Genomic DNA, 23,271 nt, shown 5'->3' on the forward strand with positions numbered 1-23,271 from the left:
CAGGGAGCTGGAGCGGGGCTGGGTTAAGGGAAGTCGGGATGGGGCCGGGCAGAGGGAGGCCGGTGGGGAGTCGGGACCGGGCTAAGGGGAGCTGGGAGCGGGGCCGGGCTGGAGAAGGCTGGGTGGGGTAGGGGAGCTGGAGCTGGGCTCCAGTGGGGACGCCAGGCTGAGGGGACCCAGCCGGGAAGCCGGAGAGGAGCAGACTCGCGTGGGGACATGGTTGGGGAGCTGGGGGGGAGCAGGCTGGCCTGGGGACCCGGCTGCGGAGTCGGGGGAGGGCTGGGCCCCTGTGGGAGCTGGCTGCAGAGCCGCAGGGGAGCACTGCAGGGCCTGCGAGGAGCCCTTGCCCAGTGGGGCAGCAGGCTTCTGGCCTGCCCCTACGCCGGGAGCAACATTACCACAACAGAACTTTCCAAGCTCCACTAATTTAGGCCTCAACAGCAGGGCTTGTTCTTCCTCTCCTCACTAGAAACACATGTGCTCTTAGGTCGCTAGCTTCATCTGTTTTCTAACTCTGCGCCCAATCTTTAGGGAGAAGGACATTGACGAAGTTTTGCAGACGCACACGGTGTTTGTCAATGTTTCAAAAGGTCAGGTTGCAAAGAAGGAAGATCTTGTTAAAGCATTTGGAACGGATGACCAAACAGAAATCTGTAAGATGGTAGGTTTTGCACACTTTGCAGTATAAAGTTATATACTTTATACTGCGTAAAGAAGATTGGAGAAGATTTTTTTTCATGTGTTCTACACGAATGTCATGCAGACATTGTAGATCGGTTTGTTGCTAGAAAGTCTTCAGAGAATGCAGCACTGCTGTAGGCAATAGGGTCGTTTATCTGGTAAGAGACAAGTAGAAAGGAGTCTTATCTGTTTGATATAGTGTTAAGTTTTATATAAACATCTACTTGAAAAGTTCTGAATATTCTGTATAGTGTATAGCACTGATCTCAACAGACATGCAAAAAAAGGTTTCCTGCCCCTGAAGAATTTATCATCTAAGCTATGCTATTAAAGATAGCGAGAATGGAAGGGGATGATTGCTTACTTTGGACAGTCAAATTAAAAGTTAAGAAAAAATTTAATCCTTCTTAGTACAATACAAATTGTGGTCTTGTTGTGGGTGATGATACTTTGAATAATGCTACACTTCTCTTTTTGTAGTTTAGCAAATAAGAAGAATTTCTCTTCTTTTTTTTTCTGAAATCTTACCAGTGTTATCTGTCATAATGATGTATATTATTAATGTGGTTATTCTTTTTCTATACTTAATGTTTAATCAAACCTTTCAAGTCATTGGTAAATTTAACAAAGTTACTAGTTTTTTACTCTTTAGTGAAGTCTGTGACACTTATTAACTGGTGTCTTTTTTTTTTTTAATTGAAAAGATTTTATCAAAAGGGGAGTTACAGGTATCAGACAAAGAACGACACACTCAGCTGGAGCAGATGTTTAGAGACATTGCAACTATTGTTGCTGACAAGTGTGTGAATCCTGAAACAAAGAGACCATACACAGTAATCCTTATAGAAAGAGCCATGAAGGATATTCACTACTCTGTCAAACCAAACAAGAGCACAAAACAGCAGGTTAGTTTTCTCTTAAAATCAGCTTGCACTCAGAAATGTTATTTTCAAATGTAATTTCTTTGTTCACATTCACATAGGGATCAAAAAAACCGTGGTCTAAAGCCCACAGAATGATTAGTCAGCTGGCTCATGAAACTCATGTAGTTTGCTCTTGAACTGTTTAGGAAGGAAAGAAAAAAAAGAAACTAATTAAAGTAGTAATAGTGGTATGTCTGAAACAAAACTAATTGTTTTATGATTCATTTTAATTGAGGTCATAAATCAGGCTTTGCAAGTGAGCCACATGGGTTTCTATTGTTCTGCAGTGAACTACTATTTAAGATTATTTCAGGCCCTTCTTTTAGTATTTTAAGTGATCACCACCACCGAAAGCTCTGCCTTTTCGTGCTTGTCTATAAAAATAGCATAATATCAAACTCACTCCAGCAGAATTCCAGTGAACAGTACTGAAAAATGTGTCTGAAACTGATACAAAGGATTTGAGATTTTGATTGCTGTGGTTTTGGCAGAGCTCAGAGGGTTGTGAACAGTGGCGCAATGTCTAGTTGAAGGCCAGTAACTAGCTGTATACCCCAGGTCCAATCCTGTTCAACTTATTCATCGCTGACCTAGATGAAGGGACAGAGTGCACCCTCAGCAAGTTTGCTGATGCTACAAACCTGGGAGGAGTGGCTGGTACACCAGAGGGCTCTGCTGCCATTCAGAGGGACCTCGACAGGCTGGAGAGATGGGCAGAGAGAAACCTCATGAAGTTCAGCAAAGACAAGTGCAGAGCCCTGCACCTAGGGAGGAATAACGCCATGCACCAGTACAGGCTGGGGAACGACCTGCTGGAAAGCAGCTCTGCAGAGAAGGACCTGGGAGTCCTGGTGCACAGCAATTTGACCACTAGCCAGCAATGTGCCCTTGTAGCCAAGAAGGCCAAGGGTGTTGTAGGCTGCATCAGGAAGAGCATTGCCAGCAGGTGGAGGGAGGTGATCCTCCCCCTCTCCTCAGCCCTGGTGAGGCTGCATCTGGAGTAGTGTGTCCAGTTCTGGGCTCCCCAGGACAAGAGAGACAAGGAGCTCCTGGAGCAAGTGCAGCAAAGGGCCGCTAAGATGCTTAAGGGCCTGGAGCATCTCTCATATGAGGAAAGGCTGAGAGAGCTGGGCCTGTTCAGCGTGGAGAAGAGAAGGCTGAGGGGGGATCTTGCCAATGTGTTTGAATATCTGAAGGGAGGGTGTCAAGAGGATGGAGCCAGACTTTTTCTCAGTGGTGCCCGGTGACAGGACGAGAGGCAACAGGCACAAACTGAAACGCATGAAGTTCTGTCTGAACATGAGGAAAAACTCCTTTACTGTGAGGGTGGCTGAGCACTGGAACAGGTTGCACACAACCTAGAGAGGTTGTGGAGTCTCCTTCCTTGGAGATGGTTGAAAGCCATCTGGATAGGGTCCTGGGCAACCTCTTCTAGGTGACTCTGCTTGAGCAGGGGGGTTGGACTAGATGATCTCCAGTGGTCCCTTCCTCAACCATTCTGTGATTCTGTTCTGTTATTCTGTTCTGGTGTTTTTTAAGCAAACTGATATATTTAATCCATTTATGTATTTAATATCTATGTAGGCACTGGAAGTGATCCGACAGTTAAAGGAGACCATGCAAATTGAGCGTGCTCACATGAGGTTGCGATTCATTCTTCCACCAAAGGAGGGAAAGAAACTGAAAGAAAAGCTCAAGCCACTGATCAAAGTTATTGAGAATGAAGATTTCCACGAACAGTTAGAAATTGTAAGCCAAAAAGCAGCCCTGGGTTCCATACTTGATTTGATTATACGTGTACATTTTACTAGAAGAATATGGAGGACATTTAGATAAGCTGCAAGTTTACCAGAGACTCTGAATCAGAGATGTAGTTTGTTGGTTTTAATTTCACACGGTCCTAGTGAAAGCTTGAAAGCAGCCTTTGTTGTATAAAGATTGCTGGTTCAGGCTGAAGAGTAGTACCGGGTAATTTCTCTTAGCAATGATTCTCCTATAACTACTCTTTTTCTGTGATTGGTGAGTTTCTCTGTACATACAGTCTTACTGTTGTTTAAATTATTTGGTGGGTCAGGCCTGTATCTGACAATAGCTGGTCAGTTTTTTAAAAAATAATAGCAAGATTTGCTACTGAGCAAATCTTTTTGAGAACAGATCAGAATCTAGCAATTTAGTTGTCAGAATTGTCATGTGCAGCATAGGTAAATGGAGCTGCAGAGCTTCTGTGGAAAGACTAATTGATACAAATTGCTCACCAACTGTGCGAAGACCTTCTTAGTAACTAAACAATTTTTTTTTTTTTTTTAATGAAAAATATGCTATACCTTGAAAAGGAGCTGATGAAAATCAAATACTATCGCTTGACTGACTAAATGTAAAATATTTCAGGTGTGCCTTATTGACCCAGGCTGCTTCAGAGAGATTGATGAGCTGATCCGGTGTGAGACAAAAGGGAAAGGAACGCTTGAAGTGCTCAGTCTGAAAGATGTGGAAGAAGGAGATGAAAAGCTTGAATAAAGAAAACCTTTCGGGAATAGTACTTCTTTAACAACATTGTATTGAGTGACTGGTATTAGCCACTGTGTTCCGTTGGGCCTTCATATTTTTTCCAATCTCTTGCTGCCAAATACTTTCTGACGCTAATCATTTGGGATTTTTCCATGCAGTGTTCTTTTTATTGTTTTACACTTGCTTGGGTTTGCCTATAGGAATATTTTGTGTCAGAGCTGCACTAATGAGGATTGAGTTAAGACCTGACATGGAAGTTGCTGTAGCTTTGTTTTGCTGTAAGGGTTGTGACTGAAGAGTGTTTGACTGATACAGTGCCAAGTTATTTTTGCTTTTAATTATCAGTATTGAGTGGAAGATTTCATATGTCTCTGAGGGGTAGGTTTTGTATGTGAGGAGAGAAACCTTTAAAAAAGTGAGCTACGTTTTCGCTTTTAAACAAATGCGAAGTATGGATAGTGTCTAAACTCATTTCTTGGCAGCATGAAAAATGACTCACTGGAGATTTAAAAAAAAAAGCTAACTTAGAGAAAATGTTCTCCAAATAACTTATTCGTAAAATATATTTAGCTACCTTAATAAAAATGAATTATCATCTATTTATATATTATAGATACAGAAAGAAAATGATTATTTTTGTTATGGTATAGGAGCTATCTCTGGCAGTGGTGATGCTTTTAGTAGGCTGAAGGGATAGCCTGCATTTCTGAACTGTTCTCATTCAGGTGGTGAAATGAACCAAATCTTGAACAGGCAATGGCTTCTGGCCATTGAGCTAGACGGGCTTTTGTTGGACCCTAATTCCCTAGTGGTAAATGTTTGTGTATGCCCCTTTTCTTTCTTAGTACAACCAAGAGTAATTCTGGCTGCTGTCCTTCACCCTGTGTCTTTTTATGCTACTTTCCAATGTGCGCACAGAATTTCCAACAAGATCCTGAGACGTGCTGCATAGTTCTTGATAGTTCTGTTAAAATTTGTTTCAGCCATGTTAAACAAATGCTTTTAAGTTTAACTTCTATATTTCAAAGAAGAAGAGGAAAAAAAAGAAAGGGGGAAAGAGATACTAAAAATACAAACCATCATTCAAAGCATATATCCACCCAAAGCATAAGGTGAATCAAAACTAAACCAGTAGGAACTTAAAGAGCCTTTAGTATTATGTACCTGTTTCAATGATGATTGTACACAGCAATTCAGGATTTGCTAGCTGGCCAACAACTAGATCACTGTTTCAGATTAGCACGTACTGTATTCATTGTTTGCTGTTTACTTCTAGAGCGTGTGACCATGCCTGTTACATGACAGTTAGAGCTCTAGTTTGTACTATTGGCAAGACCTTTTCCTTTGTATCATTAACAGATGTTGTGAATTTTTTAGAATTTATGCAGGGAAATTTGAAGTCAAATGGAGAAAGGCATGTCAGTTGTAGAGCCTGTGTGACTAGATCCTTAGCCCTTCTGCAAGGTTAGGTTAAAATTCTTTAGTAATATTTTGGAAGAACTTGCAGTTATGGAGTCTGAGTTCACTGAAGGGCAGTGAAAGGAATATTTTCTGTTGCCCCCAAGATAAACTTCCATGATTTTTAAATGCTGCCTAGGAAAGTTTAGTGGCGTAATTAGTATATTTGCCATGTGGACACAGCCTGAATGTGGAGATCTGTACATGTGTGGATAGACTGATAAGATTCCTTGTGTGTACAAGCCCTTAACTGTCTTTCAAATGGCCATCTCTTTATGCATACTTTATGAAGCACTGAAGATAATGATGCTGATATTTAACTTGTCACTGACAATTAGTACTAACATATAATTCATAAATCTAAAAATGAGACACTGAGTAAGAGCCTCAGATGACATTGCATTGGTAATATTTGATTTCACAATTTTATAATTTCTTTATTTTCTAACTACAACAGCTAGAGCACAATATGATGGCTGCAGGTTAAAGATCTTGAGTTACAGAAATTTAATCTAAACTAATTTTATGAGTTTCATGCTAGGAGAGGTATTTCCTTATAAGGCCTTTTTCTAAGAATCGAATGTTGAAGTTTTTCTCTTGTGGAGGGAGCTTGGTTTTATTTATAAACAAATAAATGTACATGCTTGCATTTCTTGTCGCATTTGTAGCTCAGCAAAAATATGTGGTAAGCATCAGAATAAATGTCAGTATTGTTAGTTACTGTGTTCATTTTCAACTCCTGCACATTTCAATAGGAGCATAGCTCCCTGCGCAGTGTTCTCCTGACTAATTAACTGAAATTTCCAAAGGAACATGTATAGGTTGTTATAGTCTCATCTTGGTGTTAGAAATGTGTAAGCAATTGAGAGGTGAATGCTCTTAGTGGTTTTGATTCATATATGTATACACACTTTTTTTCCTTGAAATTTTCCTCGCAACATGAGGTAGACAGTTATATTGGTCTTTTATATGTTGCCAATTTATTTAATTGTAACCTTTCTTTTGATTATTAATTGGAAGGGGGGAAAAGTTCATTTTCTAGGGGATCTGTGAAAACACTTAAGTGACAGTAGCTTAATCCTTAACCCAGGAACTTAAATTACTCAAAAAAAATGAGCTCTGTTTCATTACTTGCAAGCTTCTCTGAAAGATTTTAAAGACAGAGAAGTCAGTCTGGCTGTCCCCCTTGAATCTGAGACAGATGAAAGGCTTTAAAGAGGAGAAAAAGTGGTCATATAATCGTGTGGATTTCACAAGAGTGGGTGATGAGAACTGGAGGTAGGAGGAGGAGAAGTGCAGCGGACGATTAACTGGTAATTACTCATCTTTCTTAATCTGATGGCCACCCCTAAACCAAACTGTTAGTCCTGACCCAATCTTTCTACAGCTGTGAGATGGTGCTACCTATCACTTTCTCCTCTGGATGTTTCCTGGTGAGGCTTGGATGGGTCCAGCTGCTGGGCCGGTTTAATTCTTTCCCCAACAGAATATGTTGTAACCATAGTGATGGGAAATAGTGTTGGTACCTCAGCTGGCAGCACAGCATTTGATACCTCAAAGAGCTTAGTAATTGTAAATAACTCCTGAAGGAGCTTCCTAGAGCCGCTGAGCAGGCACAATTATAGCAGCTGAGCTTCAGGGTAAATAAATGTAAAATAATGCATCTAGGGAAAAATAATCAAAAACACAAGATGCCTTAGAAGAGAATCCTCTCTGATGCATGTTTGCATTTGGAAATTAAACCCCTTCCTGGCCATCTAGGACAAAAGAAGTGGTCCTACCCTTGGGCAGTGTAGGTTTTTGGGGGTAGATGAGTCCTGCATTTTGCAACCACGTATCCAAAGCACTCCTGTCACCTGTAGAAACAGGTGAGATGAGAAGAAGCTACCAGTGGAGATGGCTCAGCAGTCAGTATGGGAGGTAAACAGGAGCCAGGATGTGGTGGCTGGAGGGGACCCGTGGTGCATACGTGGTGGCAGAGGGCTCCAAACACCAGGGTTCCATGCAGCTGCTGGAGCAGTGGCCAGGCTCCATCTGATGTCACAAAGCGGCAGTGGCATCGTCTTCCCAGGGCAGAAGGGCTGCGTCAGCTTCCGTATGCACACTGACACTCGAGGGCCGAGGCTGGACACCTGCCACCATGCAGGACCAGAAGACAGACATCAACCAGCAGATCCAGGAGCTGCGCACCATCATTTCCTTACAAGGTGACATTCCCTTGGCTTCAATGGGATGCCCCAATGTGAGGGGCCTGTAGGACACCATTGGGGACGCTGGGAAGCAGGCTGGGGCTCAGGCTGGGGCTCAGGGACTGCAGTGGGGTTGGGATAAAGGTCTCCAGGAAGGGGGTAAAAGCTAATGAGTGACAGCCCCCAGCAAAATGCAGCAGGGTTGGGGTCTGGACTGGTGGCCTTGCTGTTTGCAACATGTTGATCCCCTGGAAGAAGGGCATGCCAGGGCCCCTAGAGAGGCTGCTGTGTCAGTGCTCAGCTGGGACCAGTCTCTGGAGCAGGACTGTGTTAGGATCACCTGCAGGTGCCGGGCATGGGCTGTGCATGCACAGCACTGCCTAGGTACCGGGAGGCAGGATTCAGCCCAATATCACGTGTTGCCAAGCTTTCTCCTGCTGACTGAACCTCTGGGGGAGAGAAGGGACCTGGCTTGTGCAAAGCAGGGAAGCAGAAGTGGGTGAGGATGGGTTATGCTGCACCTGGTCAAGTCAAAGGATGGGGACAGCACATGTGTGGCACCAACAATCCTTTAATGTCCTTCAGAGCAAGGGAAGAAGCTTTACATGCAGTTAGCTGAGGAGAAGCTCAGTCAGAACAGAGACATGCTACCCTGCCTGCGTGGGACTGTGCGGGATGACATCTGTGCCCTAGGCATTGCTGAAAAGGTTTCTGTGCCCATGGGCCCTGCTGTCTCCTGTCCCAACAGCCCATGCCCCTGCCTGTGGCCATCTAGAACCAGCTTCTCTGCTGGGTCCATTTCATTGCCATCTTCATGTCCCACCGGGTACTGCCCATGTCCTCCTATTGCCGGGGTGGTTCCTGCAGCACAGTGACCTCAGAGGCATGGGCACAGGGCTGTCCCAGGGTGGTTCAGCAGCTATTGGTGTTGGCTTGCAGAGTCCCAAGCTGCACTGGCCCTAGCCAAGCTGCTTTGACTCTACCCTGTCCTTGCTGATGTGGGCAGAGCTGAGCTGAGGGAAGATCCCTGCAGCTAACCAGGTCCTGACGGAGGGGCAGCCAGGGGTGGGACACTGGAAGGGGCAGGCCTCACTCTCTGGCAGCTCCATAGTGGCACTTAGAGCAGCTCTGGGGTGCCGGAGCTCCTGGGCGCTCCTCCCCAGGAGTGAATAGTTCATGTGTCAGGACAGCAGCACCAGGCGATAACAGGTTGTGACAGAGATAGTTCCTATGCTGGCACTGACATTCCCTCTCCTGCCCACAGCGGGACCAGGTCATCATCTCTGAAGTTTGCAGAGCACAGAAGCATTTGGGAGTCGTTTCAGCCAGAAGCACAGTGGAGGTAATAGGCCAGCACTGTCTGGCTCTGGCTGTTCAGAGGTACTGGGGCTAGAGGGACAGTCAGAAGAGCAAGCCCACAGGAAAGGGACCTTTCAGGATATCCCTTTGTGCCAGCAATCCTTCAAGAATGATGCTTTGAGATGTGGGGTGTTCATGTGTGATCCCACAGGATGGGCACCGGACAGAAACGCTCATTCACCTATCAGTGTATATCTTCCTTTAGCTCCACGGGCAGATCCTTTGTCCCAGCAGACCCAACAAACCTCCTGGCTGTCCTAACAGGGAGTATCCCTGGGGGCCACACAGAAGTGCAGGGCTGTCTCTACCGTTCACCTCCTGGCACAAAGTTATGGCCTGCTTATAAATCCACAGGAGCTACAAGCAGCCCTGGAGTTGTGGGGCAGGCGCAGGTGAGCTCCCTTTGCTCAAGGGCCTTTTGCAGGAACAGAGCTGCACCACCACGTTCTGCCAGCATCCATACTTGGGGCACTGACTGATTTTATTGATGTTCACTCCCAGGTCTGCATTCTGCATGGTCTCTAAGCCAGATTCACAGATGCTATAATCAGACATCAATATCAAACTCTGCCTTGCCCCAGCCAGCTTCTGACCCATGGCTACCCTAGAGCAAAGCTCTTCTAGATGCAGCCATGCCAGGAGAAGTGCCTGCCTGCTCACCTTGGTGTCCCAGAGCAAACACCCCAGAGTCCCTGGCTTGGCTTTGGGGGGAATTTTGCCTGAGCAGAAACCCAGAGCCTGGCCCCTATCCAGCGGGTGCCTAGTGAGTCTTCCCTGCAGCCCTGTGAGATCTCACATGTGCTTTCAGATGGCCCGGGAGAAGCTCCAGAATGACATCTTTGACCGGGTGAATGTGTGCAACATGCTGCTGTATGAGTTGAGGCAACGGGACAGAGCCCTGGATGAGCTGCGGAGGCAGCTGCAGCATCTGATGGAGACAGAAACTGGAGACAAACAGCACCAGGCCCAGATGCAGGTATATGTGGTCTGCTCCCAAGGCAGGAGCCACAGCCTCCAGTGGTCACATGGAGGTTTTAATCCAGCATCCATCTCGGCTCTCCCAAGAGAGCCAGGCAGCTGCTGGGCTGGGCAGTCTAGGTCCTCTGGGGTACCCCCAACTGGAGTCATCTCTGCTGCAGGTGATTCGCCAGCTGGAGAATAACATTGAGAAAACACTCATGAAAGTCCACACTGGCCAGAAGGTCACCACGCTGTATCTGGCTGTGCGGGATGCCCTGAAGAAGGTGAGCTCTCCTTCACCATCCCATCACGCTGTGTGCCAAGGGATGGACCTGTTCCCCCTTGAGTTCACGTTAGAGCTCCTTGGGTAAGGCAGAAGCAGAGCTGTGTGCATGCACAGCTGGGGATGCTGAGATGGCCAAAAGCTTCCAGCTGGGAAAACACATGCAGGGATGCTGAAAGCATTGTTCAGAGAGCCCAAGGTCCTGCTGAGGGGACTGCTATGGGGCCAGTGCTGCATCTGACCTCAGCACAGGGCTGGAGGTGTCCTGCAGCATGGAGGCCTGGCCAGGCTCTGCTTCAACCTATCTTGGGGAGATTCGCTCCCCTGGCATCCAGCTGCACCCTGGCAGCTTCTTTACTTCCTCCTGAGTAAAAGTAGGGAATGCTTGCCCTGCACCTGGGAGGCCTGGATCTGGGAGCACCATGCAGGTCAGGGCACATCTGTGCACAGCGCAGAGGCATTGCGTAGGCTGGGACAGGGACAGGCGAGCAGGTGGGTGGGGTTCCCCTGGTCTCTGCATCCCTCTCCTGTGTGAAGGAAATGATGATGCCTGACAAACTGTGTGTGTCCTAGGAGCTGGCCCACCTGCCTTTGCAGCTGGATGTCCTGCACAGGATGGTCGAGATGTACCAGGGGGAGCTGAAAGGCATGGAGCTCATGGCCTTGGATGCCTTCAAAGCCACTGACACAGCCAAGGTGAGGACCTGGCCTAGGGCATCTTGGGACCCTCTTCCAGTGGTCAGAGCCAATGGTGACCCAGCATGGACTTCATTAGGTTCCCAGGCCAGTGAGTCTTCCTGCAATAGAGTAGAAGAGACTGAGCTGGACTTGCCCACAGTATCCAGATGCTTTTGTACCTCCTCCTGTGTCTTGCTCTTGGATCTGGCTCCCTTGGGGGTGGGGAGCAGCCTACTAGAAACACCAGCTGTGAGAAAAGCCAGCTTCTTCCAGCCCTCTTTGCCCCCCTGCAGTCCCCTACACAGCTTGTTACATGAGAGATCATTTTTGACACTTGCCGTCCCAGAAGTGGCTGCACTTCAGCATGCAGCTCAGCTGGCTCACAAAGGTCCCTTCTAGCTTTGACAGCCATTTCTCCTTTCTCTGTTGTTCCAACATGCTCCAGGGGGACCTGGCCAACCTGGAAACTCAGTTCCTTATGGAGAGAAACCTCAGGGACCATTCCCTGGCTGCCCAAAAGGAGCGAATCGACAGAATCCGCCTCAAGTATGCAAGTGAAAGGCACAGAAGAGCGGTGAGCTGGTGTGAGCCTGGAGCGGGTGGGGACATGGGGCTCTGAGGCTCTGCTTGGCTGGGGGATGAGCCCTGTGCCTGGCCCCCTGACAGGTGTCAGGATCGAGCCTCTTCCTGAGCCGGGTATGGTCACATTGCTGAAAGCCCCCATGGGTGAGGAGGCTACAGGGCCAGGGAGACAGGGGCCTGCAGGGCCAGCTCCCCCAGGATCCTAGCAGCTCAGAGGGTCTCATTGAATGTCCTTGCAGCAAGCCAAGGGTGAACTCGCTGTGGACTTCCCATCCCTGATCTCCCAGGAGTCGCTGCTGGGTGAGTGCCTTGAGGGGTGCACAGGGGGCTGGAACATGAGACCTGTCACCGCAGCCCCAAGGGCAGTGCTTGCCATCCCCCAGGCTGTGTGGGGCAGTGCTCAGGTTCTCCAGCTTGAAGGATGGCTGCTTGGCTCTGTGGGATTTCTTTCTCTCTGGAGGTGTGGGGTTTTCCCAAGGCCACAGGCAATGGGCCCCATTCTGTTGTCCTGCATTCAACAGTGGCATCTTGTAAGACATATCCTGAGGTTCAGGGGCAGGGTCTGCCCCATGTCCTGCCCCAGGAAGGCAGGTAGGACCTGTCCTTAACCTCTGTGTTGGAAGGCAGTCCAAGGTCGTGGGGACCTGTGCAGCAGTGTGCCCTCTCGGTGCCGTGGCTGGGAGACTCGGCCCCTCCTGTGAGATCCCCCCCTTCTTGCTCCAGCTGGGGCAGCTGCCATTGCTCTCAGGATGCTCTGGTGCAGATGGGGTCCTTTCTGTCACACCTCTCTGCTGCCCCATCCCCATGTCCTGCAACCACCAGGCCTGTCTGGCACAAGCATCCTTCCCTGCTGTGTCCTCCCCACATTCAGGTACCAAACTGGAGGCTACCAAATCCCAAATTGAACATCAGGCCCAGGTGACATCGGAGGTGGAGAAGGTCAAGTCTGCGGTGCAGTGCTCCCGTTTCTGGGTAAAGTAAAAGCTGTCTGTGGTAAAAGCTGCTCAAGCTGAGGGGAGGGTGCTGGCAACTCCAGGCCAAACTCTTGTCCCTGGGACCTGAGATGTCTCTGCTTGTATTTCATTTTATCTAAGGGGATCTCTCTTGTCCTTTGCCCTCTGAGCCCCGCAAAGCCCTTGTCCTTGTGCTGACAGAGACAGAGCTGCTTTGCTCTGTGCTATGAACCTGCAGCGAGCTGCAGTGAAAGAAATGTCCCTGAGGCCATGGCCCGGGGAGGAGAACCTGCACTTATTCCATGTACCCAGGCCTGGGGCACAGTGGTCTGATTCCTCTTGCTCTCCTGTTATGGCCAGGACATTGCTGGGAGGCTTCTGGCTCAGCAGAAGTCCACGGTAGACCTGCAGCAGCATACCAAGGAGTGTGAGGAGAAGAAGAAGGTATTGAAAGACAAGTTGAAGGAGCTGGAGCTGAAACAGGCTGAGCTGAAGTTTCACCAGCCCCCAAGTGCAATCAGGTACTGCTGGCTTTGGGACAGTGCTGGCCAGAGCACCAGGAACCCTTTTTTTAGCAAGGCACTCCCCCCAGCTCCCAAGCATGCACTGGTCCCAGCAGAGTATCCAAAAGTCATCCTGTGGCTGTGGGGACATGGGGCAATGAGGCATGCCCAAGATCCTTGTGTCTGCAAGGCCAGGGGATGGGCAGTAGCAGGACCTGAAGCCATGCAGTGGAGGCTGCCTCTCCAAACCCAGCCTGGCCCCTTGCACAGCAGGTTGGGCAAAGTGTTATTGGTTGGAGTTTTCCCATCTCTGCCCCTACAGGGCTGTGCTGCAAGATGTGTCCTGCTCCCTGTCTGGGCAGGGAAGCAGTACCAGCAGACCTTAACTGGGCTGTAGGCAGTATATCTCTTTGCTCTGTGGAGGGGAGCACCTGGGCAGCTTCTGCGGTATTTTAGCTGTCTCTGTGCACATATTCATTTGTATGGACATGTATGGGTGAATCTGGTTAGCTCTAGGAAGCTTGAGGAAGAGCTGAAGATCAGTCTGCAGCAGGAAGAGGCCCGTCTTGAACAGATGCAAGCCCAGATGCTGAAGAACCAGGAGCTCCTGCTCATGTTTGAAAATGGCATCGATAACCTCTTCATTCGCCTGTACAGCATCACTGTGCCTGACCAGGTATCCACCTTGTGCCAAGAAAGCTGGGAGTTGCCTGCAGGGTGACAGGAGCAGGGATGCTGCCCAGCAGGTCTGCCTGGAGGCGTGACAAGATGAAGGAAAGCAAATCACGCTGAGGTGCAGGTCTCTCCCACCAAAATCCCTCCTGGAACTATGGCTGGTGCTCAGCGGGAGGCTGGCGAGAAGGCCCTGCCTCCCAGGGTGCTGGGGAGCAGGCAGGTATGAAGGGGATGGGAAAAGGGCAGCCCAGACCTCCCAGTGGGGCTGCAAAAGAGCCCCACTGACCTGGGGACTGACCGTGAACAGGATCAGCCACACAGGAGATGGTTTGGGGCACCCATGTCCCATTGCTGTGGCACTTCATTGGGGAAATGGGTCAGACATCACTGTTCACGCAGTGCAAACAGCTTCTAAACCATCAGAGCCTGATAGTGCCCAGCGCTCACCACAGCAACATGTGGGTCTGGAGCTTTGATCTGGTACAAGCAGCCCTCAGATTGGATTGACTATATGCTCAGATCGTGGCCTCAATCTTGTGTCCCCAGTCTCTGGGCAGACAACGCAAGCAGTGTGAAACCTCTTCTGAGTCACTAGCATAAGGGCAATTAGACTGGTGAGATTTTGCAGCACTACCATGATGTTCTGCCCTGGAGACAAGGAGAAGGCAGCTCATCCCTCTCCTGCTGTGTCCGGCCCTCCAGCTGCAGGTCTCTGTGGCTCTCACTGCACCATACATGACTCCTGTGGCTTGCTCGGCTCTTTCCAGTCAGGAAGGCTAAAGAAGGGTCTGCAAATGGGCTGCAGAGGTGTCCTGGAGAGGGGGGCAGAGCTGTTGATGTGGGAGATAAGTTAGGACCAGAGCTGGGAAGTGAAGGTGCTGATTCCCATTCCTCCTTGGAAATGGGATGCTGGAGGCAATGTCTGCAGGGCTGAGCAGAGCCCCTGTCTGGTGCTTGGCACGCAGGGCAGGGTGTAGAGCAGGAGGGGTGCTGAACACCCAGGGAAAACAGGCAGCAAACAGGAGCATGGACTGGGGGTGCATGGTTAGTTGGGAGACCCCCCCACTCCTGATTCTCCCCAACACACTCCTGCTCTTGCTGCTGGCTGCCCCATCCTCTGCTCCCACCCTGGCTGGTGCAGGACCTGTGGTGATAACACCTGTGGTGCAATGCTAGGCACAGTGCAGTGACACTTAGGTGCAGGAACGATGTGGCCAGAGTCACCCAGAGCACTGCATGGGTCATTTTCCCCACCGTGATTATTCTTCTCCCTCTGTTTGACTCCAGGACATTTCTGTTGAGGCCAAGGACACGGATGAGAAGCTGCAGCACTGTGAAAAGAAGCTGCTGCACTTGGCACAGCTTGTGACCAACCTGCCTGCCCAGTACAGCCTGGATGAGGACAATGAGGTACGCGCAGGGCTCTGACTGAGCTGCCCATCTGCTCAGACCCACGTGGGGCCTTCTCTGAGGGTGGTCCATCCCAGGCAGTCCTCCCTGCTAGGAGGATGCAGGTTGCCCAGGGGAAGAGCTGTGGAGGGGCTTGGCTGAGGGCAGCCCTGGGCTCTGTGAGATGTCCTCTTCAAGGACAGAACCAAGGTGGGGCACCCCTCAAGTTCTAACACTCACCTCCATTCAGCACATAACTCAGTGTGTCTTTTACAGACTTTTGTGAAGGTCAGGAATTTTCTGGAGAAAACGACCAAGGATGAGCCACAGAACCTGAAGATTTCTTTGGAGGATGAAGGCAGTGGTGCTCAAGGTGTGAGGGCATTGTGGGGAGGAGTGGGCACAGAAGGGAGATGCCCCACATTGGTTGCCACAGCCCCTGCCTTCTGGCATTTCTGGGCAGCCTCACCTGCCTCCCAGGATCCCAGCAGATCTGGACCTGTGAACTGCCCCCAGGTGAGGCCTGGACTGACCCTGGCTGTCTCTGAGGCCTAAGTGTGGGTGGTGTTCCTAGGTGGGGATTTGGGAGAATGGAGGCAGCCTGTGGCACCCTGACTGCTGAATAGCAGCACTAAGGAGGACAGATCCTGTGAAGGAAGGAGGGAGAACTGTGCATATTCACTAGCCAGACTGGACCAGGGCTTCTTAGCCTCAGCTGAGGTGTCCTAAATGTTCATATTCATTCTTCAGACCCACAGGCAGCTAAGGTCTTTAAAATCACCTAGCTGTAAAGAACAACCAATGCTTGGCTCCTATGTCCTCCTCATGTTGGACTTTCTTGGAGGAGACTTTGAGTTTTCTTCAATGTACACTTTTTTTTTTTTTTTTAATGAAAAGGGAAACCATGCCTACCACCTTGTGACTCTAGACCCAGAGCTTTTGGGGAAACCCTGGCAGAGTGAGAGCCAGGTCACAGAGGTGGCAATAGTGTTGTTAGGCTTTGGCAGGTCAGTCTGAGATGCTGCGATGGAAAATCCAGGTGGCAGTGTGTGTGCTGGAGGGCTAGGCATAAGGGGCTTCTCCACAGTCCTGCAGGGATGCCACCAGCCCTCAGGCCTGTACAGGCACAGAAGATGTGGCCCTGCAGCTTGTCCACAGCAAGCGTGTCTCTGCTCTCTCCTCCAGATGCCTTTGATTTTGCTGACAAAGACCATGGCCATGTTCTCACCCGCGATGAGATCAAGAAGCAGGGGCTGCGCTTCATTGAAAGCAAGATGAAAAGTGGCAAGAAGAAGCAGCAGTCATTCCCCAAAAGCTTTTGACACCCCAGCCAACCCGCTGTTTTTCCCCCAGAGACAATAGAGCAGATCTTTTTTTATTCCTTCCAAGCCCCTGCAGAAAACTGGAGGGGGTCAGTGCGATGGGATCTTGGATGGGGGTCCCAGAATCACATCCACAGCAAAGATGCAAGGTAGCAGTGTGAGGACAGGAGCACTCCTGAGTGGGGCTAGGAAGGCAGCTCTGTTGCCCTCTGCCTCTTGCCCACTGGGACAGCTGATCTCCCCCCACATCAATGGGGACAGGCTGCAGGCGGGACAGCTTTCCTGGCCAGAGCTGCCTTCCAAACAGCAAAGCCACAGGCTGACTGGCTTTCTTTCCCTTGATCTCACAGTACCAGCACCTCTCTGGGGCTGGGTTGCCTGCCTGCAATCCTCCAAAAAAGGCTGTATTCGGAGCCACTGAATGAGACAAGGACATATGTCCACTTGGAGGCACAGGTGCCCAAGCAGGCACCCAGAACTTGAAGAAAGTATGCATTGAGACATGGAAGAAAGATACTGGTGGTTGTTTTAATCTTGCTGTGGCTATTGCTCATCCCAGGGGGATGGATGATGAAACAGCAATGACAGATGGTGAAACAACCCTTTCCAGCACAGCTCGGTTATGGGCTGGTAGTTCAGGAGGGTCAGTCCAACCCACAAGAAGTCACAAAGCCAAAAAGCATCTGGTCATGCTTTTGGTCCATTCAGCCTTTTCAAAGAGCTGGGTTGGGACTGTGCCGAAGAGTGGATGATGACCCTAAGGCCTGGCCAGAAAAGAGGCCCTGGCATGTCTTAGCAGATGTCTGGTAATAAACATAGGATCCTGGAATAGTACTTTAGCAGAATTGAAGTACCTGGGTAAAAACTGTCACTCTAAGATCTTTTCTTCCCCTTCCACCCGAGGGTGCTGCTTTGCTAGACTTGATTTTCCCTAGGCACAAGACTATGTCTAGGCAGCTCTGGGACTGCTGAGGGGCTGGTCTGGGCACCTAGGAGCATCCTGGCTGCATAAGCACCATTCTGATATATGGGGGTCTCCTGCAAGGGCACCCTGGGGCTCTGCCCAGCACTGCCCCAGGGGAGCAGCTGGGTGCCAAGGGCCCTTACTTGTGGAAGAGAGCTAAGCCCAGCTCTTGCTTTCTCCCGGCAGAGTCCCCTTAGTAGCAGGGGATGTCCTAGCCATGGCAGGGTCCTTCCATAGCTCTGCCAGGGGGCAATAGAGAGCAGCAGGTTCTCTGGACCAGGAGGATCCTGACTCCAGCTGAAGGGTGGCAGCATGAACCAGGAAGAGGGCTGCCCTGGGAGTGGGGAGTGAAATGCATCCCTGTCTCTCCAGCTGTCCTTTTCCTGTCCCTCGAAAGCTCACGCTCTGCTGCTTGAAGATTTCACACCCTGCCAGCAGAAGTTTGACCCCAATTTTTAAACTCAGTGTGATGGCACAGAAGAGAATTTGGAGTGTAATGGCATGCTGGCAGTCACCAGTACCTCTCTCTCCAGTGCAGGAGACAACTTTTCTCCCCAGTGCTAAAGTGTTAGCAAGAAAGCTGTTCAGTTATACATATGGGGAGAAAAGCAGTGAAATACTGCTGGCCTATTTCAGGTCGGATATTATGCAAGCTGAATCTGATGATGTTCCCGTGGTCTCCATGGTGCCATACAGGCCTGTGTGTCCAAGCCAGTCACAAGGTAACATGCAGCTGGTAGCCTCAGGCTTTTGCCTGGACAGATATCAGATCTCAGGGCAGGTGTCCTTGTGTCAACGCTCTGCCCTGGAAAGGGAGAGTCAGGGCTTTCATACCCCACACGCGAATGTTTCTGAGGGCCAGCTAACACTCCTTGAATGCAAGGGATGTTTGATTCAAGGTCAGTCTGGCTTGTGTGTGGTGAAATGGGGCTACAGCTGCAGTGACAAATTCTCTCACATCATAGCTGAGACACTTCCTGCCTCTTCCCTCCCTGCACACACATGGTCCAACTCATACTCACAGCACTAAACTCAGAACAAGTTTTAGGCATTAGCTTTGGGCTGCAGACAAATCCCTGAAGGTAATGTCCAACTCAGGTCACCCAACACAACCTAAGAAAGCAGAGGATACCACATCCAAGCCCACAGCTCAGAGATTTGGATTCTCAACCCTGCTAGTGGGTCACTGACATTCAACTTTCCCAGGCCTTGAAGGGAGTGACACACACGTGCTTGCACTGAGGGCTCTCTGGCCTGTCTGGCTCATGTTGTCTTTCATGGCAAAAGAGAGACACTCATAAAACAATGCTGCAAATAGATGGTGCTGTTTCCCCAGACACAGACGACACAGAGAACCTTCTGGCAGGGACACCGTTGTCCTTGCTGGTGACTCAGAAGCATCACCTCATTCCTGCCCACAGGGGGACATCAGGATCAGACCAGGGTTTCACTGTAATTTCTACCTGGTCTGTATGCCTCATGCTGACATCACTTGTGACATCAAAAGGGACAGGGAAGAGAAAGAACTGCTGTTTTTGCCAAGCCTTCAGGGGGACTGGCAGGTCACATCAAATGCTGTGATGTGTTTCATAAGGTTATAGGTTTGACTATATTGTAAAAATATAAAGCAACTTACATCTTTTAAAGGAAGCTCTAGAAATAATGTAATGTATCAGAGAACACATCTTAATGGAGCTTCTTAAAATCAATATCCATATAACCACACTCTTCTGAAATTAAATATCACACGATAATCGCATCAATCCGCATCGTGTACCTGTCCTGTTCTCATATGCCCACCACAAACAGAGTGTGCAGTCTGGGGTCTGGACCGAGGAGTTCTCTGCTGCGAGGAGCTGCCCGAACGTGGTAGTAGAAATCTGAAAATACACACTAGATGAGTTGGTATGAGCACCAGAGGAGAGGGCTGTCCATCCCACGTTCACAGGCTGTGTGCCTGCTTCTGCAGCAGTCGGCAGTTCCAGAGGAGAATCGGGAATCCTATTGACTGTGCCCAAAGGAAAGAGAGAGGGATAGCCCTGAGCTCTGCTTCTCTGCAGTGCCACAACATTGCCTCAGTGACATTCAGGATGCTCAGATCTATCGCCCCATGAACAGTGTCATCTGCAATGACAGACTCCTGGAGATATTGCTGTCTCCTGGCAATTGCATTAACAACTGTGAGGTGGTACAAAATACTGCACGAAAGGGATGTAAAATGGAACATTACTGGGAGGACCCAGGGCAAAAGAAGGAGGAAGTGACCTTGTGAGAACAGCCATCCTGCTAGTTATCTGTTTCTGGCACTTCTTTTGTGCTGGCCACACAAACAGGTTTTATTGTAAAATAAGAGGCTTCCAGTTAATTTAGGGAAAGAAAAAAAAAAAAAAAAGACAGTGCAAACAGACCTTCTTGGTCTCTTTGGGTACAACAATTGGAATTCCACTTTGCCCTGTAAAGCTGCACTCTTCCCATTAAAACAGAGAGCTCCTACATGCTTAATCATGTCTCAGTCAGTTCTTGTTGACCTCAGGGACCAACCCAGAGTGCTGAACAAATCTCAGGCAAACACTAACATCTTTTAGAAGCTATTAGAGAGTATTTAGACATCTTCCCTGTCTCTCATGATATTGTTATAGATCCTGAACACTTTTCTCTTCAGACAAAATAGCCTCTTAGTTTAAACCTAAAGGGCAAGAGAAAACTATACCAAACTCCTGGACTCATGGTTTCCAGTCTGCCACCAAAAAGGTCTGTACTGTGGAAGCAGAGTCAGGAGAAAAATGAAGCTGATGTGAGAGTCTCACAAAACCCTGCTCCACACTGACCATCCATCAAGAAAACATGAGCCACTGTAATGTGCCCCAACAACCCTTCAGACTCAAGACAGACACTGTGCCCAAAGGGAACGGCTCACTCCCAGAAATAAGAGAACTCAGCATCACCCTTATCTACCTCCCCAGGTCTCACCTGGGCAGATGTTCATTCTGCTCTCCTTTGCCCTTGGTCTCCGCACTGACCCGCGTGATGGGGGGGATCTTACATTGAAAAAAGAGGAAGTCTTTTTTCTTTTTCCCCCCCTTACTTCCTTCTCCTCCACATCACTCAGAGGAATGGGAGGCAGCTTCTTTTGGTAAAATGGGAACTGGCCAGGAAGACTTCCTGTAAGTAGCAAACAAGAAAATTCTTCAGTACAGCCTCTTTTGTGACACCTCAACCAAGAATGACATGCAGATCTGCTCAAGCCTGTGATAAAGCTGTCTGAGCTGATACCTGATTCCCTTGTTTTTCATGAGGTCTTAGGCCCCTTCTCACACTGGATCTTGTCCAACTCTTCCTTTCCACAGGGCAACACTGTTCCCTGGGATATTCACTTCCTCTGCTTTATTTCCTCCATACTCTGAAAAGGGGGGCTTACTGGGAGGAGGTGGTGACCTGGCAAGGTCTCTTTGGGGGGAAGAACTTTACATGAGGGCAGTAGTTTCAAGATCTCTGTAGTGCTCTGGTATATACCAATATGCTCTTTTGGCACCTTCAGCCCAAATACAATAATTTTCTTAACTACTCGCTACTTTGTGAGTAGTTAAGAAAATTAAGTTAGAATTCCCAGCTTTGAAAACAGAACAAACTTTTGGCACAGGTTAGGAGCCTCCTTTTCATCCTCTCTAAGGTCAGTTTTTCCAATCAATTAAAAGCACACTGGTTCCATGAGACATGCCAGCCCCTTGATTGCTCACAGCTCCAGGCAGAATTAGCTATTCAGAGAGCCAAGGGATTTTCCTAGAGTGTAACTCCTGTCTGCACAAACAAATATGTGCTAGGGAACAGAATCCAGGGGGAAAGGGTCCTTCAGCAATACCAACTGAAGTTTGGAGTGCTGGGTTGTCCTGAGATCTTCCACAGTGACTCACTTGAGAGTTACTGTAGTGCCCTTTCACTGGGCACCTCCAAGAGGAAGGTGGCTCTGTTTTCTTGATACCCTCCCATTAGATAGTTAAAAGCATCCATAAAATCCCCCAACTGTCTTTATCATCTGTCTCTTTCTAAGACTGTACAAACCATGCTCTCTCTGCCTCTCCTTGTATGCAAAGGGATCCAATTCCCTAGTTATTGTGGGGGCCATCCTCTCTTCTTCCTCCACCACCTTCTCCTGGGTGGCTTTTAGGAATTCAGGAACCAATTCTACATTTGGATTTCTTTGTGCCAGCTCATGTGCATACCTGGGAACAAGATGACAACAACAGTTTGAAGAAAGAGCATCACATTCCCTTTTCAGCTTGCATTGACCTGATCTGGTCACCGAGATCTTCAGGGAAGCCCATAGCTTTCCAAAGCAGAATATGCTTTGTCTTTGAGGACTCTGATAGGAAACTCAGAGACACAATCAAGAACACTAGGGCCTGGAGGGGTAGAAGGGTCTCCATCATTCTGCTCCAGTGCCTCCCTGTCTCTGTTGTCAGAACGTGTACGCTAACGCAAATCCTCCTTCCTGCAGTTTCTAGTCCTGTTCACATCCATGGAGAGCAAGACTAGCTTCCTTTCCCGCAAACTGCTGGGATCATTCTGAAGTCTAAGCTCATCTCCAACTCCCTTGCAAATTAATTATCCCACTTTGATCTCAGTGTATTTGTAAACAGTAAGCCTTTGTCTCCCAGTCATTATTGGAACAAGTTAGTAGCACTGAACCCAGGGCAGAACTCTGCAGAAGCCCTCTTGACTCAGGCTTCCACTTTTCCAAGAAGTGTCTTTTCCTCCACCACTCAGACCCAAGAAGTGGGTCATTTTGGATACTATTCACATACTTGAGTCTCCCAAAAGACATGGAAGTGTCACAGGCATATGATTTGTAGGGATATGGTCTTTGTTGCACCCTCTAAGAGATGTTTTGCTTTTAAAAATCAGCATACAGACAAACACTAGACTCTTTCTGATATGTAAATATTTTTGCAATCTTACCCAAAAGAAAGAGAATACTCAGGAGAAGCCTTATGGAAAATGTTGCCTAAATTCTCTGTCAGACCTATGTTGTAAATGTAAAGCACAGTCACCATTCAGCATGAAAACACACATCCTAAAATAATCATACACAAGCACAGAATTCACCACAATCCATTCATTTGAAAAAGAGCCAATAAGGCCTGGCAATGAAGTGCTACCTTCAGCTACCAAGAACGAGAGAAGCAAACTACTTACTGTGGAAACACAAAGAGAAGGGGAGAACGCATCCAAGAAGCAATTGTTTTTTTGCCAGAAATAACCAAATCCCTGGTTTCTGCATCCTGCGACAGTGACAGAGACATGGGAGAAGATTCCACAGAAATCATCATTTTGTGCACAAAAGTGGCAAACATTTCTACTGCTCAAAGTAGAAGCTGCCTCCTGCTCTCACAAGTAGAGGGAATTGCATCACCTCACTCTTGTCAAGAGAAGCAAGGACAGCCTGGAGACCGACCCACAGAAAAGGAACTAGGAGAAAATCAGAGCAAGAGGACAAAGGTGATCAAACACACAGACCAGCTTCCATATGGAGAGGAGAAGTTAAATACACCTGGACCCCCTAGCTCATAGAAGAAAGGACTGAGATCAGCAAAGATTGGACCAAAGGGTCTTAAATGGTGACTGGCCAGGAAAAGGTGAAGAGGAATCACTTGCTAGTTCTCATAACACAAGAACTCAGGGGCATCCCATGAAACGGTCAGGCAAGAGGTTAAAAATGGCCACAGAGAAGTGTTTGTGTACAGCAGATGACAAAACTGCTGAACTCACTGCCCCAGAGCCCCAACACCCAAAGGACAAGTGCATTCATAAAGCAGTTTGATCACCACATGCTATTAAAACAGAGAG

The 23,271-nt window shown here is 48.6% G+C and overlaps 2 protein-coding genes across 2 annotated transcripts; both read left to right on the forward strand.

Annotated features, from left to right (window-relative positions):
* The first annotated feature begins 38 nt into the window (after window positions 1–38).
* SBDS (SBDS, ribosome maturation factor) lies at window positions 39–6,286 on the forward strand. The gene is made up of 5 exons (XM_026063640.1): window positions 39–62; window positions 488–661; window positions 1,386–1,586; window positions 3,189–3,353; window positions 3,993–6,286. The coding sequence occupies exons 1-5, from the start codon at window positions 39–41 to the stop codon at window positions 4,119–4,121; spliced, it is 693 nt and encodes a 230-aa protein (XP_025919425.1). The 3' UTR covers window positions 4,122–6,286.
* A 1,220-nt stretch (window positions 6,287–7,506) lies between these two features.
* On the forward strand, window positions 7,507–19,886 carry CCDC183 (coiled-coil domain containing 183). The gene is made up of 14 exons (XM_026063737.1): window positions 7,507–7,777; window positions 8,345–8,466; window positions 9,024–9,101; window positions 9,927–10,094; window positions 10,258–10,362; window positions 10,935–11,057; window positions 11,485–11,613; window positions 11,861–11,921; window positions 12,493–12,593; window positions 12,935–13,095; window positions 13,588–13,753; window positions 15,040–15,162; window positions 15,418–15,514; window positions 16,327–19,886. Exons 1-14 carry the CDS (start codon window positions 7,711–7,713, stop codon window positions 16,461–16,463), a joined length of 1,638 nt encoding a protein of 545 aa, XP_025919522.1. The 5' UTR covers window positions 7,507–7,710; the 3' UTR covers window positions 16,464–19,886.
* The last annotated feature ends 3,385 nt before the right edge of the window (window positions 19,887–23,271 follow it).

The sequence above is a fragment of the Apteryx rowi genome, unplaced genomic scaffold, assembly GCF_003343035.1.
Source record: "Apteryx rowi isolate R43461 unplaced genomic scaffold, aptRow1 scaffold_20, whole genome shotgun sequence".
NCBI lineage: Eukaryota > Metazoa > Chordata > Aves > Apterygiformes > Apterygidae > Apteryx > Apteryx rowi.

Excerpts from the sequence above, each read along its gene's own strand:
- CCDC183 (XM_026063737.1), top strand. The coding sequence starts at position 7,711 with ATGCAGGACCAGAAGACAGACATCAACCAGCAGATCCAGGAGCTGCGC. Across the intron at positions 10,363-10,934 it reads TGCGGGATGCCCTGAAGAAG|GAGCTGGCCCACCTGCCTTT; the intron begins GTGAGCTCTCCT and ends TGTGTGTCCTAG. Across the intron at positions 13,754-15,039 it reads GCATCACTGTGCCTGACCAG|GACATTTCTGTTGAGGCCAA; the intron begins GTATCCACCTTG and ends GTTTGACTCCAG.
- SBDS (XM_026063640.1), top strand. The coding sequence starts at position 39 with ATGGGGCCGGGCAGAGGGAGGCCG. Across the intron at positions 63-487 it reads GGCCGGGCAGAGGGAGGCCG|GTCGCTAGCTTCATCTGTTT; the intron begins GTGGGGAGTCGG and ends ATGTGCTCTTAG. Across the intron at positions 662-1,385 it reads AAACAGAAATCTGTAAGATG|ATTTTATCAAAAGGGGAGTT; the intron begins GTAGGTTTTGCA and ends TTAATTGAAAAG.